Source organism: Anopheles marshallii, chromosome 3 (genome assembly GCF_943734725.1).
Source record: "Anopheles marshallii chromosome 3, idAnoMarsDA_429_01, whole genome shotgun sequence".
NCBI lineage: Eukaryota > Metazoa > Arthropoda > Insecta > Diptera > Culicidae > Anopheles > Anopheles marshallii.
The window spans coordinates 53,774,570-53,794,259 of NC_071327.1; the positions used below are offsets into that span (position 1 = coordinate 53,774,570).

Genomic DNA, 19,690 nt, shown 5'->3' on the forward strand with positions numbered 1-19,690 from the left:
TGAGAGACTTAAAATTTCCAATTTTCTTCACACTATTGCACTCCCCCCCATTGCAAGATGCTAATCAGTCGTTGCATTGCCCACCCAAATGGCTCACCGGGCGGGGGTGGGTTCGTCGCCAGCAGAACATTTTGTGTGCGTCTTGGGGGTGCGTGTGGGGTTTTCCACAGTGGGCACAGTGGTGCACGTTGAAAGCGAAAAGCGACTTCCCGGGCTCACAAACAGACACCGTCCCGGGTGGTGGTTCCGAATTTTCCGATGCCCTGACAATTGAAGTCTTCTGAAGTGGCGGTCCTTCTTTTTGCAGTGGGAGTGTGATCGTTTGTGAGTGCGTTATTTTTTTTGCTTGTTGCTGGGTGGGAGTAACCTTGCTGATGTATAAAGCGATGCTGCACAGGGCGGACGTTTTCATTTGGTTCGTTAAGCTCGACGTAAGCGCGTGTGATCGCTGTTCGGTGTGAGATGTGAAGAATCGTCTGATGTGTTGTGGGTTACAGAACGTGTGTGTCATAAGAGATTTCTGGGCGTGTGTGAACGGTGATCGGAAAGGACGAATATAACAGGGACTTTAAAGCGTACAGCATAGTGACATTGTGTTCGTAGTCGCATTGCAAAAGATTGCCACATCGGAAAACTATTACCAGTATTGGGAGTCAAACAACAACAAAAATCAAAGATCGGTTTTTCTCTAGTTCGAGTGGCAAAAATAACGCGGAAACATAATCGTGCATGCAACGAACTAACATTACAAAAACGTGCCCAGCTGTGTTCATTAACCAAACGTTAACTGCCTGCTGTGCGGTATAATCTTAATTGCTAAACAGCAACACATCCGTAAACGAACTCATCAACTGTTTTGTTCACGAAGAGGACTATCTCCAGCAAAACCAAAGTGTACATGGATCTGTGTAACATTATTGCATAAATTGCGAAAATAGAGAAGAAAAACAAACGCCCCCCCCCCAAAACATCCATTGGCAGCGCGTGGAGGAGTGAGAAAAACTAACCATCTTGAAGAGGTTTAAGGCGCCCGGTCGCTTTTAGTACGCCACACTCGAGCGCCACATAATATTCAAAACAAATCAAGCAGCGTCAGCTATTGTTTGGGCTTTTTTTCGGATTGGAAGCATCATCGTTTCGGAAAGCTCGTACCGGAATTAGCTTCCGGCTCCACGAGGTAGAGAGGGACGCGGCTGGGACCACTTTCGGTTTCGGTTTGGCGCGCGACTGCATACGAACGAGCTGGGCGTACGGGCAAGCGACGAACCTCGGGCAGACAGACAGACCGCAAGCATCATGTGGAAGTACACGGTATTGTTGGTGGCGTTCGGTGTGTTTCTGTACAACAGTCATGAAACGTACGGTGTAAGTAGAAATTGATATTGTCATAATTGTTTCAATAGGGAAGATAGACGATACAGCGAAACATAAGCAATCTTAGAGAGGATTAATTGTGTGAAAAATCCATAATTTTATCTAGATATCAACACACTAAATGACTAAATTCGTTTAATAAGTTGATAAGTTGTTCAATGTGCAATGTGTTCAATTCAGTGCTTAATTACTTTGAAGGAATGAAATCGGAACACTTTCTACACAATAAAATTAGATATTAACATATTAAAACATATTTGTGAGACCGAAAATTGTTTTTAACTTCTTTAGAAGGTGTTATATAATTTTTTGACAGTTTCCCAGATAATTTTGTTTAATAATTAATTCATCCTGAGATTTTCCCGCCACGAGATTTTTCGATTGCGTGCCATATGTTCTTGTATTCGTCCCCAGGTTTATTGACGGTTTCTCAAATATGCATTGCATTGTGAATTACGCGTTAATTTTATCGTTTCGTAAGCCATGTGGTTGAATCGCATTGTACATCTGGTATGCATCGTACCGTTGTGCATCTGATAGTAAACATGTATACAGTTACAATTAATTAGTTAAAATTACAGTAATGTATGCACCAGGATCTTTAAAATACTAAGCGGAACCGTCCGTTTCAATGATTGTGACGTTCGATTTGATACAAAACATGATTTGCAATTCGATGAAATAAAATCGACTTATGGCTAGTTCTATTGTAATTAAATGATGATGGATATACAACATTTAAATAATAATATTTATACATGCACCAATTTATTTGTAATAATAACCTCCAAAACATTAATCATGTTTTTCAACATAATATTTAATCACCATGGGTTGAGATTTTTACAGTGAGAAGTTGGCTCCATAAAGTAATATTGAAAAACATATGGGGAACGGGACGGATTCAAAACTAGCTGGGACGCAGTAAAAAAACATTGGGAAACTGTAAAAAAAATTGCGGTATTCCCTGTATTCTTAGTGTAAAGAATACCCTGTATTCTTATTGTAAACCATACCACCGATCTACATCTTTTTTGAGTACAACTATTAAATAACTAAACATTTTAGTTTTAATTCTAAAACACCATCGAATGCTATACAATGCTCATGCTTCTCCAAACATTTCCAAACAATTTACACTGATGGAAATAAATCTAAAATTAGCTACCTTAACTAGTGTCCATTCATCATTGCTCTTTCAACAAACAGCTAAATAATTTTCCTTATCTTTACATACTTAATAATGTACTCATTCCGCCTGGTAAATGAAAAAGGATCTTTTGCATACCAACAATACTTTTTCACAAACAATGCCTTCAAAAAATCATTTCGAGCAAAGTGTTGAGAACTAATGAAACCAACACTTGACAAAAAAAATTGTCTCTTGGAAATTAACATACCAATTCGGGGGTGGCTTAGAATTTATGGGGCGCCCCGGGGGCTGGACACAAATGTTTCACGATGCTAATGATGATATAAAAAAACAATTTAGACACCGTGATTAACCTCGACCACCCCGTGGACAATGGTTGACTTATGCGCGCGATCATTGTCGGACAAGCGCACTGCATTAGTTATTTTCACACCAAGATCAAAGCTATGCCGGATGGGATGGGTACAATAAACATTACACCGTTGGCTGGTGAGTGATTCGAAATAAAGCTTTTCGCTACGGGTTGTAAAACATGTGTACACACAAACTTTGGACAGGGTTGGATGTCCTTTACAGCTGTACCGGTGCGTGATTTACCTCGCTTAAGATCGTTTCCAGTTTTCCACGCTAATGATTCTGCGCGAAGGGTGAGAACCGTCAGCAGGAGATGAGCCCAAGTGCAGCCTTGTTTTCGCACAGTTCACACACGTGCTAGCGAAAGTGGAATCCCCACAGCGGAATGAGATCTTCACGAGAACGACCTTATGGGGGTGACTGCGGGCAAACTCAAGCCTCTCAGCTGGATCGGGTCCGTTACTCGTTCGGGATGCGATCGAGTGTGCTGGTACGATCACGATTTGGACCCATCCGGATGACATAAGCATTGCATCGGAGCCGACCGTTCAAGAAGATCCGCGAAGATATAGAGAGAAAGAGTGCAACATTATCGACATGCCGACCAAACTACGGATCGTTTGTCTAGATCGTGCACTAATTTGTTTGCCCCATAAAGACAATGTTTCGCATTCAGGCAGCGAATTGGGATGGGATTGGGGTTGCCTACCAACTCTCTGAAACCCAGCCAAAAAACCCGGCGGTTGTTGGGAAGTGATCGATCGATCGGTTATGGGGGGGGCGATGGGAACAAAAACATCGATAAACGATGAAAAATGAATTCCATTCGAAAGGGGAAGATGCGGCGATGAGGCAAACCGTATAATTGGTGGTTGATTGTAATTTGATTGGTTTGCGATGTGGAAAATGTACTCTCACGTCGAATTGAATAATTGATCGAACCGATCGGATGGGCGGAAGATCGCGACGCGAACATATGGGATGAAGATGGCGTAATGTTTGGCACATTTCATAATGCAAACATCATCGTGTTATTTCAAGGTGCAGCTAACGGTTTAATGTTGCGTTACTTTTGCTTTCCTTTCGCACCTTTCCCAGCAAATCTTCGGATACGAGCCGAACGTTGACTATCCTGCGTACGATAAGATCCCGTCCGGGTTAACGTTCCGGTGTGCGGATCGGCAGCCCGGCTACTATGCGGACATTGAGGCGCGCTGCCAGGTGTGGCACTGGTGCTTACCGACCGGCTACATGTTTTCCTTCCTCTGCCCGAACGGGACCGTCTTCAACCAAGTATCGGATCCGTTTCGAAACCGGGATTGGAAGCAATCCCGAAAGGTTTGCACACCTTATCACGCTAACACCTTTCTTATCTCTCCCACAGGCATACCGCGTGTGTGACTGGTGGACAAACGTAAACTGTCCGGAGTCGGAAACAATGTACAGCATCAACGACGATCTGTACCGAGATGATGCAGGAAATCTGATCGTTGGTTAGCCCATGCGCACCATTGTGCGGTAAGGAGTCAACTGTGTAGGGTACCGATCCTATTAGGGTACTGTGCTGTTGAGGTTAAGTCGTCTAAACAAAAAAAAAATGTGCGCCATCCTGACGCATCGTGAGATTCCTGTTTTATGTTTTGTTTTATTTTTGTAAATATAATTTATACACTGTGAACAGAATGAATAAATAGTTCTGGAAAAAAGTATCTATTTTCCATATAATTGTATGGTTTCATGATGACAATACGTATGAGTTTGAGATGTGTGAGTAAAAATATTTGACACAAATAAATTACCCAGTTAGAAATAACAAGAGATCTCATTGCTGCGTAAGTAAAAATCAAAGTCTCTATAAAATGAATTAGAAAAAAAGTTACGCAAGGCTACGACTACGACGCATAACCAGAAAGAAAAGGTTTAAAATTACGTCGTACAATTAATTCATTTACTTACTTACTTATCCCGTGCTACAACCGCTTCGCGGCCTTGTCCTGCTCTAAACCGCTCACTTAGTCTGATACTCCATTATCTCGACCTTTTTGACGGACGCATCAACTTAATCATCTCAATTTGGGCCTACCACGCCTCCTCTGTCCATGTGGATCGACGTAAAAGGACTTTACGGTATGGGTCGTCCGGTGTCATTCTCATGACGTGACCAGCCCACCGGACTCGATAGGGTTTAACTCGCTGTACGATAGTTAGTTCGACGTACGGCTCATAGAACTCGTCATTGTAGCGGCTCTCTTATCCTTCTGAGCAGCTTCCTCTCGAACGCAGCTAAGCGGGTTTTAGTCAGTTTTGGAGACAGCCCATGTCTCAGAGGCGAATGTGAGTAATAGAACTATATAGGTTCTATATAGTCGTTCGTCGCGACAGGTGTTTTGAGTGGAGAAGTTTCCTCAGACTGTAGTATGGCCGGTGGGCAGCCAGCACCTTAGCGTGTATTTCAACATCAATGTTATTGTCGGTGCTGACATTTGACCCAAGATAGGTGAAATTATGGACGACTGCGAAAGAGCGCTCACCTATTTGTACGTCATCCGTAAGTTAGGATGTGTTAGCAGTTGCCACCATCAATTGGGATGGATGTCTATTTTGATCTTATAAAGCATACAATCCAATCCAAATTTGATCATGCTCGATCGTACCTCATGCTTTTTATGTCATTTAGTTTTATTCGTTTAATACGAAGAAAAACAGTTTGCGAATGCCATATTTATTTTTCACCTATTTCTTTAAGATCTTTGAGGACATTCCCTTTGAAGTAAGCGCTAATGTTTGTAGAAGTAAAAAATATTATTCAAATATTTTCCAATTTTCCCGGTTTGTTGTTAGTTCAATGTAAATGTTTAAATAAATCCTTCTGTTTTATAGTTTTTAAATACAGGATTTACGATAGCTTAAGATTCTTCCGCTACTGCCAATGTACGTTGTCAACACATCGAAGAAACTTTGTGACGTTTACGATTATCTTAAATGGCTGAAATTATTTAAAAATCGATCGAATACTGTGAATTTAGCATTGATCACTAGTTTTATTAAGCTTGAGTATCTTTATTTTGCCAGTAATAAGATCATTTCGCTTGAAAACCGATTGGTGCACAAAACACTGTACAGATTAGATGTAAATTATAACAAACTAATGAATCTGGACACTGGAATGTCCCAACTTTGACAGAACTCAGAATTAAAAGCAACAATCTGACAACGGTACCAGAATGTGTGCATAACTTAGTGAATTTATCAATGTTCTCTTTGGGAAGTTTTCAAATATCCTACTTCACAATTGAAAGTGTAGCACGAATGGATAAACTTTTGAATATCACTCTGTCATTCAACAAATTAACAACTGTAGTGCTGAACATGGAACGTTTTCCTGCCAAACTAAGAGAGATTGTAATGAGTCACAATAAAATAAAAACTCTCCGGACTACGATTTTTATGGGACCTAGGAACGTACGCACTCTTTATAGGGCCGGCGCCTTACAGCAACTAGATAAGGCACTAGTCTCACTGAGCATGGACTTCGTAACTCTACAAGAAATCCAACGGTTGGAGAATGGTGTGCAGAATTGGCAGGGCTGCAACAGCTACGACATCTACTACAGCTGCCACTACCGACACCACATGTTTGTAATGGGTTTCATCGTACGCCCTCGATTGAAATCCGTGAACATCGGCATTAAGGCTATTGATGAGAGGCTATGCCCTCCTTGCATGCGAGCTGATTCTTCAGCAACAACCTCATTAACGTTAGCGCATGTACCGTGGAAAAGAACGAAGAGGTGAAGGATCTGTTTTACGTCCGACTCAGAAAAACCATTGATCAGTGTCCTCTGCATGACCTTGAAATCATGTGGGGGTCTTCAATAGTAAATATTTTTACCAAGAGTGTCTCCCAGGATAAGGGTTTTAGTAGGTCACCGAAACAACTTCAGACCAAAGGTGGCTCGTTGTCGAAATACGGATGGAGATCGCTACTTCAAAAAATCGGAGATCGCCTAGCTGAAAAAAAGGTGTGAAAGACGTGGCGTGGCGTTTCGTGAAAGGCTATCCACGAAACCCAAAAAGCCCCCACACATCCATCGTATGTCATATTTGATTTCATGTTTTTTAGATTTAAATTCATATTTGTATGTTTTATTCAAGGAACGAGAATAAATAGATCTCAATATAAATGACAACTCATTCATGTTTCAAACATAAACTACCGTATTATATGGTAAATACCATATAGAAAATAAAAAACTAATACAATTGTCCTACACTTATTCTATGCACTGTACTTTCGGTGCATGAATTCAAGGGGTATGAAATTCGCCTGCTTTCATCACGACTATCCTACCCCTCGCAATTTTGACAGCCAATAACAAATGTCAACAGTAAAAAAGTTTGGAAAATCGCATCGCATCGCAGCAGAAAGCAATTAGAAATTTGATAGTGTTTTAGTTATAATTTTCTTTAACAACTCTTATCCGTACCCGTGTGATTGTGGTCGGAACCGTACGCAAGCACAGGTTGGTACCGATGTGTAGTAAATGCGTCTCAAACGAAGCGCGCCCATCACTGGGGGACACCAAGTTTTCGTGTGCAAGTATGGATGGTCCCGTTTTCTTGTTGAGCTAAGGTGATTGAAGAAAGCGCAGTTTTTTGGTGTGTTTCGCTGGCAGTGTGATTGGTGTGAGTGGCCGTAGCCCGGTTCGTGTGCAACATGTATACTGTAAAGCAATGATGGGTTAATTGAAAACAGAAAGAAAATCGCATTATCGTCGCCGTTCAAATAGTGGTGCAGCTTGTTGTCAAGATTGATTGCGTTACGCTTCCCCAAACGCATTAGAAAAGAGAACGGGTACGAGTCAGGAGAGCGAAGAAGACGGAGAGCGTGTAAGCAATGCGAAGAAGGATTGGGTGTGTGCGTGTAGTGGCAGTGTGGTACGGAGTGCACACAGCGCAATGTTTATATCGTCATCTCGCTCGCACCGATATCGGAACCGATGAAAGCTAGAGAGAGCCAGGCAGAAAAGAACGCGTGAAGTGTGTGTGGCAAACATAAGCCTAGAGAGTTAGAAATTATTAGGACACAAGTTGAACGAGCCACACTATACTGCTGGTGGAGCGAGTGTTAAAAATTGGTTTGGTCAAATTAAATCGACGTTAAATGCGAGCAATCCCCACCGCAAATCGGACGTGGCAGTGCCGCGAAGGTGCGAATGAAGTGGGTACGTGTTTTGGTGTGTGCGTTCGTCTCACCAATTGCTCCAATACACAGCGCCACTGAAACCAACCGTTTTTTTTTTTTGCGATAAGCTCTGATAAGTGTGTGCAAAGAGACCGAACAATCAGAACGGTAATTTACACGGGGATTAGAAAACCGAAGATTAACGCTGTGTCTATCTTTCTCGTGCTTAATGGAAACACGTATGCCATCGAAATGCATTAGGGAAAAGCGTGTCCAAAACGTAAAAGGGTTAGTGTGTGGGAGAGGCGGGTGAAGAAATTTTCTTGTTTACAATTTATGACATTAGTTGGAAAAGCGAGAATCCGAAGCATTTTATTCGGAGAGCAAAAAGCGAGAGAAAGTGAGCGAGAGTGCATGAGCCGTGTGGGACAGAGATGAGGCGAGCCGCGTTTGCGCGGGTGCTTTTCTTTTGCCGCGTTGCATCGCGAGAGAAACGTAAAACAATTCAAACAGCGAGAGCGAGTGAGAGCGAGCGACATCACATCACCACCAACAAATATTTTTGTCTATAAACAGACAGCATCCTAGAGTGTTGTGTGTGCACAGTGTCATTTCTAAATTTCTTTTCGGTTTACATTTTTGCCCTTTTCTTTTCCTTTCCTACAGGGAGTATTTCCGTCAAATGGTAGTGGTGAAAGAATTTCCCGAAACAAGTGAAAGTTGCACATCTCGTCTCGAACTCGTTGCCGGAAGCTGTTGATCCTTTGCGAGACGTGACGTGAGATCTTTCTTCGGCGGGCAGAGTGTGCTGCTTAAACGAAGCTGTAAAGTTGTGATAGCGACCTGGAAGTGCATAGTAACCAAAATGTAGTGGACGGAGGTTTCAATGTCTACTAGAGTGACTAGAATATTGTAGAGTTTACTATCTTCGTAGGAGGTTACGAGTGCAGAGAACTCGTGATACAAAGAATACAACCACACCAGCAAAAGAATATCCTTACCAACGCTGCTTTGATTTGTGAGGTTTTAGTTTCATAGTGGAACACGAAAGCTGCAAAAAACTGGACAAGCCGGAAAATGTAGCCTTACACCAATGCTGAGTGAGCTGAAAAACATTTGAAGGCAGTTTAACTATTGGCATGTACCGACGAAACTGAAGCCGTGTTAGAAAAAAATCTGTGCACTCCGGTGGCGTTGAATATTTTTTGATAAGTCACGTTACCAATTCAATTGATTAAAAAAAAACCTTGTGTTGGTTTTTTTGAGGAAGTTCTTGGAATTAAAGAACACCGCAACGCATCTGAATGAAGATGGTCGAGCTGAGAACCGAACCCTGATCGGATGTTTATGTTTGTGTGGTTTTGTCGTGCGTTATCGAACTGTACCATTCGATTAACTAAAATACGAAGAGGCGAATAACGAACAAGATGTACCCCTGGGTGCAACAACCGAAATAGTGAAGATATTAGTGTGGAGCGTTTAAGTGAACCGTGTAAATCTTAGTGTTATTATCAGCAACAAACATTGTGTTGTGCGAGGGAGTGAAAGTGAAAGAAAAAGTTTTTGTCGTTTTTTATCGTGTTATTTGTGGTTTAAAAACTATACACCATGGAAACGTTGGCGGAAACGAGTCTTCCGGCAGGATTGCGACGCACGGAACCTTCCTCCCTTATTCCGACCTCACCAGATGGCGAACAATCGCCACGAAACAGTAATCCCGGCTCGGTACTGGCCAACATCATCGGTACCAGTCCGGGTGGTAGCAGCAGCGCGCACAACCTGCTCGAGGATCATTCACAGTCGTCGCAGGAGGATAGTGGCAGTATGGTCAGTCCAGTGCCGCATCCCGAACCGGAGGAAACGATCGAAAACATTGAGAAGGAACTAAGCGAATCGTGCGTGGATACCGATTCACAACCGGCGTTGGATATTGGTCATGGGAAACGGACCAATGCAACGATTGCGCAAGGAGCTGCTGCATCAACGTCCTCCCCAACTACGTCTGCTACTGGTGGAAAAGGCAGTGATGCCAACGGACAGTCAACTGTTGCTGTTGGCATGATGGCGGCTAGTGCAATGGGTCCGGGTACAACTTCATCCGCAGTGTCAAACGGTAGAAGCTTACCGAAGGTGACACCGAGTGGTGGTAAACCGATGGCGATGCGTAACTTTGACCGCAAGATGAATAAGTCACGGGGGCGACCGAAACGCAAAGCAATGGTAGCCTTGTATCAAAGTGAGGTGAGTTGAAAAACAAGTGGTTTAAATTAGAAATTAAAGGTATCCTTACTGTTTATCACAAAAAAGACCCTTGAAGGATGGGATCCATTACAAAAAAGTTAAAGAACCCTTGACAAACATAAAGTTTCTCTTCGAATGCCAAGTTATAAAGATCAATATCTTCATAACCAAATCATTATTGTTTTAGGTCTCTCATTAAACAGAACAAACAGAATAAGACTCATATCCATCTATTACAATATACGAGGTCCAGTCGATATGATAAATATCGCAGAGAAATTCATCAAGACATTATGATCAAGAGGCCAAAGCGATCTGCACCAAGAAGTTAAGCTTAGAACCCTTTCTGATTATCGCGTCACTAAAGATCATCATTGAAAGTAGGAAGCCTTGCGATCACTATGCAAGTTAATGTTTCATTGGACCTACCCTGATGATTCTACGAAACCACAAACAAAATCCTTTTGGTTTGTAGCTGTGATCATACCTTGGAAGAAAATAAGTAAATTGTAGAATAGTTTATTTGTCGCTTTTCAATTTCATACTTCTTCTTTTTTATCGGCACAACAACCTCAAGAGGTCTAAGGCCTGCAAAATCCTGGCTTTCTGTGATTTTATTTACCCGTAGTTGGATAGTCATTTGGAGTGCGTACGGAGGATTGGTTCTGATGGGATTTTGGTCCAGTCCGTTCGTGTGAAGACAGTCGTTGCTACCATCATGCCACTGCCAATACTGGCTTACTGTGATTTTATTTACACGTAGCTGGATAGTCATTCCTGCGTAGGATTGGTCCGGATGGGATTTTGGTCCAGTCCGTTTGTGTGAAGACCATCGTCGCTACCCTCATGGCACTGCCAATTCTGGCTTACTGTGATTTTATTTACTCGTAGCTGGATAGTCATTCCTGCGTACGGAGGATTGGTCCCGATGGGATTTTGGTCCAGTCCGTTCGTGTGAAGACCATCGTCGCTATCCTAATGCCACCGGACCGCCCCAAAGGCCCAAGAAATCATTACGTTCTAAAAATACATTGGATTGCTTAATTCCAGAATGATTCATTAAAGCTGTCAACATTTCTTCAGCTTATTTTTCTTTTGACCAAGTTTAAGTTTAAGTAGGAGTTTTTTCAGCTTCGGATATAAATCATATCCCACTGACATATTTATTACTTTCGTTTCGTTACATTCCATCACTTGTCCCTATTTATCTCTGATTAATTGATATATTTAGTAGAGTCGCCGTTCTTCACACGACAGGACCGGGACAAAATCCCATCGGAACTAATACTCCGTACGCAGAACGCTACGGGTGCTTAAAGTCAAAGATGTCAAGGACAACTTGAGATTGTCGTCTCGGTAAAAAAGAAGACTAATTTCCTTATTTTTGAGTACCTTGATTGATAACCGACAATACAAATAGGTATTCGTCCAGGATAGATACTTGTGACTTGTGAAAATAATATTTCGCTTATTCAGTTTATTGCAAATATAATGGGCGTCTTAAGTTACGTAAACATTTTAAATCAATTTAGTATCCGTCATTTTCACACTCTACCAAATGTTGCGCAGCGCAACCCTTCTTAGCATCATCCCACCGATGTCCTTCGGGACAGCTGAACAATTCCACACATCCCCACCGACACCCAAAGTACTTGCCGCAATCGCGCGGATGTGCCCAATAGCTTGCCTCCTGTTCTCCGGTAATGATCGGACAGTTGGGATGAATCTTCTGTTCCGGTTCAACGACGGCCGGTGTCTCACTCGGAACTGCAGATGTAGCGCCCGACCCGGAACAGTCCACATTTCCCGGATAATCACACACGTTGATCGCGGTATTGAAGTGCAACCCAGCGGGGCACACAATCTCGAACGCAACACCGTTGTCACACATGTAGTACTTAGCACACTCCGTTTCATGACGGAACATCACTGGATAGTATCCGTTTTTGGTGGGACACTTCGGATGATTACGGATCACTTGTTTTGCATTCTGACAGATGCGACAAGACGATGGCGAGACACCACCGTGACTGCCACCGCTAGAACCGGGGGTTGATTCGGGGCTTATTGCGGGTCCGGCACAGTCCACGTTCCGCGGATAGTCGCAAATATTTAGTCGTGTGTTGAAGTGTAGTCCAGCGGGACACTGAATGAGATAAGCCGTGCCGTGATCACATTGGTAGAATTGCGTACAATCCTTAACGTTCCGGAACATCACTGGATAGTATCCGTTGGCTCTCGGACAGTTAGCATGTCGTGGGATGGCCTGCTTAGCTTGCTTGCAAATATTGCACGTTCGGTTCTGTCCTGCTCCACTGGCTCGCGGGAACTCGTAGTAATTGCCGCTCGGTGAATTTGGTGTGAGTTCGAGTGAGTTCGCACTCGAACAACGCACCTTCGAGGCATGATCACATACTTTTGTGTTCTCGTTGAATGCTAGTCCCTCGGAGCACAGGAACTCGTATGCGGTACCACGATTGCACTCGTAGAACTTACCACAGTCGTGGCCATCGCGGAAGTACTTCGGAGATCCGTTCCGTGCAGTGCAGTGCGAATGAGACTGGATCTGGTTTCCAGTGCGATAACCGCATCTGTTACATGAATCTCGAAGATCCGATCCGGACGACAGCGTAACCAACGCCAGTAGCAGTGCTATAGACCAAGCTAAACAACCAGAAGAAGATGATGAAAAATTCTATTCTCTTATACAAATGTGTTACAACACTCTTTTACCTGGAGTCATCTTGGGATTGGCTTTAAACGAGGGACCTCTGCGAGTGTTGAGCCGAGGAAGTGTTGTGTTACGGAATTGGATCGGTTCTTATTTATATGCCGTCTCTCGACGCTGCAGCCAATACCACCTACAAGGTGACCTGATATGTTTGGTGCTCTGAAGAGTTCCAGCTACCGGTATAACACCTGCACGTGTCAATTGCTTTCCTTCCACAATCCGCTGCACGTGTGGTTGGATGGCTTTGATGCTTTAATCCCGCTACAGCTTGGTGAGTTCAATTAGTAGCCATTTTCCGACAGCGTGTCCTGCTCAAGTGCCTTCAAAAGTAGTTCCTATCATCGATCGTGCGCCAATATAAAGGCTGCTACTGATCACGCTTTGAAAACCATAAATCGAAGACACTTAGTAAGACACGGTGCGTTCATATTTGATTTTCAGCAGCAGATCATGGATTGTAAGATCACTCATTTGTGGCTATTTACGGTGTATATTAATACGTTACGATCATATCCCTTCCAGTAACAGCTGTATTCTCACTGGTTGTATTATGCTTGGGCTCGGTAACGGCTACCGATCAAGTAGAGTCCCGTGCCAGTGCCCCGAACTGGCTCGCGGTAGTTCCAAACCATTGGATGTGCGCCGGACACAATGCGCCAGTGCTCTTCCCCCACGACTCGGATTGCTCCCGCTACTATGAGTGTGTTTGCGAAGATGCGTACGAGTACGCGTGCGAGAAAGGATTGCGCTTCAACTCGCAAACGCTGCACTGCGATCAATCGGATCGAGTAGCTTGCCAGGCGGAGGCATCCGTTTCTCATCCATCGGTTAATACGGAAGGTTCGATAGAGCAACCGGCAATCGATCCACGCTGCCCATCGATGGAAGCGGTCAAACATTGGTCCGATGAGACCAACTGCTCGAGGTACTATCAATGCGTCCGTGGCGAGGTTATGGAGTTGCAGTGTCCCGAATCGTTGGTGTGGGATAATGCGGCGAAGAAGTGTAGTGCACCGAACCCGAACAAATGCTGTGCGCCCGTACCGGCGGCACCAACTTTGGAGGAACAATCTGTGAGCCTGTGGGATCGGTTCCAATCATGGATGGGTTAAGCGTGGATTAACTGTGAAACCAGTACGCGTATCAATACGCCAATAAAAAGACTAAACAATTATCGTAAATTCTCAATAGCATTTGAGGTGAACACGTGGCGTTGGGGAAGCTAAAGTTGCAGCGTGATATGAGCTAGTGTTGCTTATCGGATAGTCGCTTCTGTGCGGTATAGCGAGCTTATCTGCTTTACAATCGAAGCAAGACTACTTGAGAGGACACTCGAACTGCACAGACCGCAAATCGTTCGTAACCGCAGTAGATCCAACAGGCTTCCAAGAACGAGCTCGCGGAGTGGACTATTATTGTGGTCAGTATGTACGCCACTGCTTGATTGAATCTGATTATTTGCGTACTGTTTGCAATCTTGGGGAAGAATTGTTTTGCCCTTTCGTTTTAATACATGTTACAGCTCAGATTCTTTCGTCAATATAGTTTTTTGGGGGTCCACAGTTCGTGACGCAATCTGTAATTGAAATTTACGTTTTGGTAAATAATTTATAATTTATTTTAAATTTGCCGCAGAGTACAGTTTTGGTCAAGAAGGTTGTGGTTTCACAAAAAGTAATCGCTAAATCGGGTTATTTTTAATCTTTGAATGAAACGGACGGCCCGGTGATGGTAGCGGCGCCGGTCTTCATACGAACGGACCGGACCAAAATCCCATCCGTAGGCAGGACTGACTATCCAGCTAGGAGTAAACAAAATCAAAGAAAGCCAGAAACGGCAAGCCTAGACCTCGCGAGGTTTTTGTGCCAATAAAGAGGAAGATCACAATGAAACACTATTTTACTCATTTCATCTAGCAGAAGAAAACATTTTATCAAACGTTAGTGGACGGTTTCTAATCGCTAAAACCAGGTTGAACAGTAGTCGACCACTCATTCGGTGCCGGTGGTATAACTGGACAGCAGTGTGAGTTCCCAAAACTGTCACAACGCTTTTGCAGATCGTTCCAATACAACCCGTCCGGACATTTGAACTTTTGTACGCAGTTTTCTAGGCAGCCCAGATACCTGGAGCAGTCGGAATTATCTGCCCAATAGTTTGGTTGCGTAGCACCAAACGGTGGACAGTTTGGCATTGGCGTAACTCCCGATTGTGGTGGACGATACGTGGTAGTAGCATCCGACGTCGGATGAGATGTTGTATAATCATCCGGCGTTGTGTAAGAGGTTGTTGGCGTAGGAACATCCGGCGTTGGATAAGAAGGTGTTGTAGAATCATCCGGCGTAGTATAAGAAGGTGTTGTAGTAACAGCCGTCGGTGGAGGAGCAGAAGTTGTTATTGTTGTAGGAACAACCGACGGTGGAGGAGCAGAAGTTGTTGTTGTTGTAGGAACAACCGACGGTGGAGGAGCAGAAGTTGTTGTTGTTGTAGGAACAACCGACGGTGGAGGAGCAGAAGTTGTTGTTGTTGTAGGAACAACCGACGGTGGAGGAGCAGAAGTTGTTGTAGTTGTTGAAGGAATCGTAGGAACAATCTCAGGAGTTGTTGCTACTGTAGTAGTTGGCGTTGTGTTAGCAGTGGTCGTCGTACTGGTCACTAGCGTTGTGGGTTGGTTCGTTGTGGTAGCCGATGACTGAGGCTCGCACTGAGCATTTACAGGGTAATCACACACATCGATTTTGCTGTTGAAATGCAAACCCCGCGCACACTCGAACTCCCAGGCATCTTTCTGTTTGCACTCATAGAATCTGCTGCAGTTCGTGGGATGCACAAAATACACTGGCCTAGGCCCCTCGTGTTCGGGACAATTCGGATGGTTTGGTATCCGGTCGCCTGGGGCTGCTAGAATGCTGACAATCAGCACCAAACCCAGCGCTATGTGCTTCATTCGAGGTTCTGGAGGAGATAATCAAATTATGGTAGAATTCATCACTATTTACCTATAAGAATACGCACTACTGTTCACGAGTCTTAAGGTTATTCAATAGTTATAAGAAAACGTACCGATCATGATCTCGATCACGTTTAAACTACACACGATCACTGTCACCTGCGCACTGGTACTAAACCCGATAAAGTTCTACAGATATTTATAGTTCCATTGGCCACTAGTTATTAAATCCGTACCGATATGATGTACTCCGTATCTCGAGTGGCATGAACAACCAATAGGAAACTAATTGTCAGGCTAATCTATGATGTTACCACTGCTTATCAAAGGGGATTCCACCGTTATGAAAAAGATATCATCGTCACTGGACCAAGTGATGATAAATGTTTGCGCATCGTTGCAAATGTGGGAAGTGCACTTACAGATTTGTGAGGTTATATCAGCTGCGTAACGCTTAAGAGCAAGGTCTTATCGGTGCGTTCCTAATCGATCTGTCAATTGACTTTGCACACTCGATTAGTACGCATAGAGAGTTTTGTTAGCATAGTGAGTTATGATTTTATGGTCGAGGATGACGGAGATTTTTTACCGTTTTGAAGTGGTCACTTCACCGTGTCAGTGAAGGCAAGGTAATGATGATATTTAATCCTATTACGCTGCACGTAAGACATCACAACATTGTTCGATACAGTTCATTATCTTCAAACCCGACGGATCAAGAATGTGCAGACAATGCACATCTGCTGCCTCACATAAGTGTTGTGTTTGTTTTGGAAGAAAGATTGTATTGAAAATCTAGAACCATACAGTTGTGTGAATTGTTCGTTGATTGGTTTGTTTAATTTGTTTTTGTTTCAGATAAGTGAAAATAAAATCGGCATTAAGCTGTGTATAAAGAAAGCATCTGATGCAACAGTACAACCAAAGAAACCGATCCGCAAGCGTGCCCGTAAACCCAAGAGCCTTAACGAGGATAGCTCGGACGAGACGTCACCGGAGAAACGAAACCGTCGGAACGAAAAGCCTCGGAAAACGAACAACAACACCGAGAAGCGAAGTGCCGAGGAAGAGTATAAGCCACCGGAAGATCAAAGTGTTTGGGCGAACGAAGTACCGGACCCGGTACTGCATGCGGTAAGAAAATTATACTAGAATCGGACATCGATAGCGTTACTAATGCTTGTTTTTGTATTCTGCTATCAATTAGATCTTCAAAAACGTTGTCCAGGATGAGGGAAGCTTACCCACACTGATACGTTTGTCGAGAGTTTGTTCGAGCTGGTACAAAATGTCGCAAAAACCCTCCCTATGGCGAACCGTGGATCTTGGCATGTGGGCGAAAGATCGGTTCAAAACGGAGCCGAAGCTAAAATGGCTTATCGAGAACCGTCTTAAGCAGGCGACCGAAGTGGGTTTAGGTAAGCGTGAAGGCACGATACAGCCTAAGGAACTCGCCCTAATGTCTATTTACTCGTCAACAGCAAACTGGAAGGTAACGAATGTGCAATGTGTGCTGGATAAGTTACTCGAGGCAGCGCCCGGGCTGATCAGCATAACGCTCACCGGCTGGAAAGCGTTATCTTCCGATCATCTGCTCTTTCTAGTGCAAAACTTTAAAAATCTTCAAAGTCTCGATCTCAGCTCTATCAATGTAAGAGTTATGCCTTTTTCAAACTACATTTTATCGTGTTCATCGTTCACCGATCGTTTTTGTTTTCCTCTTTCTCTGTACACAGGCTGAGGTAAACGCCAATAAAACGGCTGTTGGCCAAACGTCCTTGTGCAATGCCATTACGGAAATGGGAAGCAGGCTTACTCATCTTCATTTGGCCCACAATCGGCTCGGTGGTATCCCGCAAATTGTGAAAGCCCTCTCGGTAAGTGTGTCAAGTGTGGGTGCTTAAAGTATTGCAATGATTGTTCACGAGTGCGTTCCTTGCTTACGTTGGGTATTGATGTGGCATTTTTGATTTTTTTTTTGTCGATTGTGGCATCATTTAGACGAACTGTCCGAATCTGGTGCTGCTGGATCTGTCCAACGTGAACACGGTTGCCATATCGCACGGTATACTGCATATCGAGCAGCTTCAGCACGGTTGCCAGAAGCTGAAAGTACTCCGGATAACGAACTCACACATCAACCTTAGCACCGCATCGTTACAGGAGCAGGTTTGTAGTCTTTTAAAATCAAATCTTAAGTTGTAAATAAAACTTTCATCTATATTATATCGCACTTTGGTTCGTTCCAGATGGAATCACCCGGTTTCCCCGAACTAGAAGAGCTTTCCGTTGCCTCGCTCGCGGATGAAGCGCGTCTATTTAATGACGAGTTTCTGCAGCGCATCCTTAAAACCAGTACAAAGCTGACGCTACTAGACGTCCGTGGTTGCGCCCGCCTTACGCACGACAGTCTCATCCGGTTGCCGACCTGGGATTTGAAGCATCTCTTCCTATCTGGATGTTCCATCAACCGAGACATGGGGTAGGCAGTGATTGAATCAGTAACTGATCGTATTTTTTTAACACAACCTTGATGTATTTGTTTCGCTATCTCCTACCGAGCAGGGCTGGCCTAGAGTTAATTGCATCGAAATGGGCCCACAGTTTAATCGAGTTCGATCTGGCGTGGGCAAGCGCCACCAAACCGCTGGACGATGCACTGAAAGCCCTCGCGGACAAGGGTTCCGAATCGCCATTGAAGTGAGTTGGTGTTATAAAAAAATGCTCCGGAGCAACATTCGCTCTTCGAAAGATGTTTTTGTTGATTTGTTGTTTGGTGGTACTATAAGGAATTAAAAGCTTATTTTCACGCATAACCCTTCCTGTTCACAGGTACCTCAACCTCTGCGGATCATCGGTTTCATTGGAAGCGGTAAAGGAGGTACTTGCAAATTGTCCCCACATTAACGCCATCAATCTCGCCTCGTGCCGGGGACTGCCGCGCGGTGTCAAGCGGTTACTGCAGGGCGCACAGGAAATTGCGGAACTGCGAGAAAACCTTGGCGTTACGTTGAAGGGTGCATCTTCACAAACTTCCTCCTCTCCAAGCGATACCTAAGCGTCCTTTCTTCAACCCTCCCACAACGCGTAAGTGCCCTGCGCTATTTGTGATGCTAAGCGGCTCGTTAATTCAGGGGTGGACTGAATGATGGCGAATCGATTTGCACATATAACCTACTCGTAAGGCAATTGTGTGATAGGCAAATGGCAAGAGGATTTCCGATTTGTAAATCGAACACAATCAGTGTGTTTGCAGATGGACAAAGTAACCAAACTCCCAGTTCGTGGCATTAGGAGGAGGTAACATCAGCAGTTACAATAGTGGTACTACTGGTAGGAATAGTAACAATAGTAATAGTAAATAGTACCATCCTCCCCGCGGTTGTCTTTCGTTGCTAGAAGCGCGACCTCATTGTTGGCATTTTGTAACATAAACGTGTGCACGGCCGTGTGCACCATTTGTTTGTAATTTGTTTGTAGCCGCACTTGTGAATGGCAGAAAGGCGCCATTATTATTTTGTGCTAGTTGCTTCTCGTTATCGGGTTTCCATATCTGTGTTGCGGTAAAGGCAAAGGGCGAGCGAAGCATTTACAATATCGAAAATGCTTCCTTAAACAAGCTGGAAAGACAAACCTTGTTAAACTCTGCTACCTTTATTGCACGTTTCTGTCTCACACACAGATGCATAACATCTGGCGTGT

The 19,690-nt window shown here is 43.9% G+C and overlaps 3 protein-coding genes across 3 annotated transcripts; all 3 read left to right on the forward strand.

The window, feature by feature from the left end:
* The first annotated feature begins 1,293 nt into the window (after positions 1-1,293).
* LOC128712032 (U-scoloptoxin(01)-Er1a) lies at positions 1,294-4,379 on the forward strand. The gene is made up of 3 exons (XM_053806927.1): positions 1,294-1,365; positions 3,980-4,174; positions 4,266-4,379. Exons 1-3 carry the CDS (start codon positions 1,297-1,299, stop codon positions 4,377-4,379), a joined length of 378 nt encoding a protein of 125 aa, XP_053662902.1. The 5' UTR covers positions 1,294-1,296.
* Positions 4,380-9,674: 5,295 nt separating this feature from the next.
* LOC128715516 (F-box/LRR-repeat protein 6) lies at positions 9,675-19,046 on the forward strand. Its single transcript, XM_053810422.1, has 9 exons — positions 9,675-10,307; positions 16,847-17,122; positions 17,196-17,406; positions 17,470-17,639; positions 17,725-17,865; positions 17,990-18,157; positions 18,238-18,470; positions 18,554-18,688; positions 18,821-19,046. Exons 1-9 carry the CDS (start codon positions 9,675-9,677, stop codon positions 19,044-19,046), a joined length of 2,193 nt encoding a protein of 730 aa, XP_053666397.1.
* On the forward strand, positions 13,489-14,150 carry LOC128715517 (peritrophin-1-like). Its single transcript, XM_053810423.1, has 2 exons — positions 13,489-13,513; positions 13,564-14,150. Exons 1-2 carry the CDS (start codon positions 13,489-13,491, stop codon positions 14,148-14,150), a joined length of 612 nt encoding a protein of 203 aa, XP_053666398.1.
* Positions 19,047-19,690: the final 644 nt, after the last annotated feature.

Coding starts and splice junctions, on each gene's coding strand:
- LOC128712032 (XM_053806927.1), top strand. CDS start 1,297: ATGTGGAAGTACACGGTATTGTTGGTGGCGTTCGGTGTGTTTCTGTAC. Junction 1,366..3,979: donor ACAGTCATGAAACGTACGGT/GTAAGTAGAAAT, acceptor CACCTTTCCCAG/CAAATCTTCGGATACGAGCC. Junction 4,175..4,265: donor ACGGGACCGTCTTCAACCAA/GTATCGGATCCG, acceptor TCTCTCCCACAG/GCATACCGCGTGTGTGACTG.
- LOC128715516 (XM_053810422.1), top strand. CDS start 9,675: ATGGAAACGTTGGCGGAAACGAGTCTTCCGGCAGGATTGCGACGCACG. Junction 10,308..16,846: donor TAGCCTTGTATCAAAGTGAG/GTGAGTTGAAAA, acceptor TTTTTGTTTCAG/ATAAGTGAAAATAAAATCGG. Junction 18,158..18,237: donor CCGCATCGTTACAGGAGCAG/GTTTGTAGTCTT, acceptor GGTTCGTTCCAG/ATGGAATCACCCGGTTTCCC.
- LOC128715517 (XM_053810423.1), top strand. CDS start 13,489: ATGGATTGTAAGATCACTCATTTGT. Junction 13,514..13,563: donor TTGTAAGATCACTCATTTGT/GGCTATTTACGG, acceptor CCCTTCCAGTAA/CAGCTGTATTCTCACTGGTT.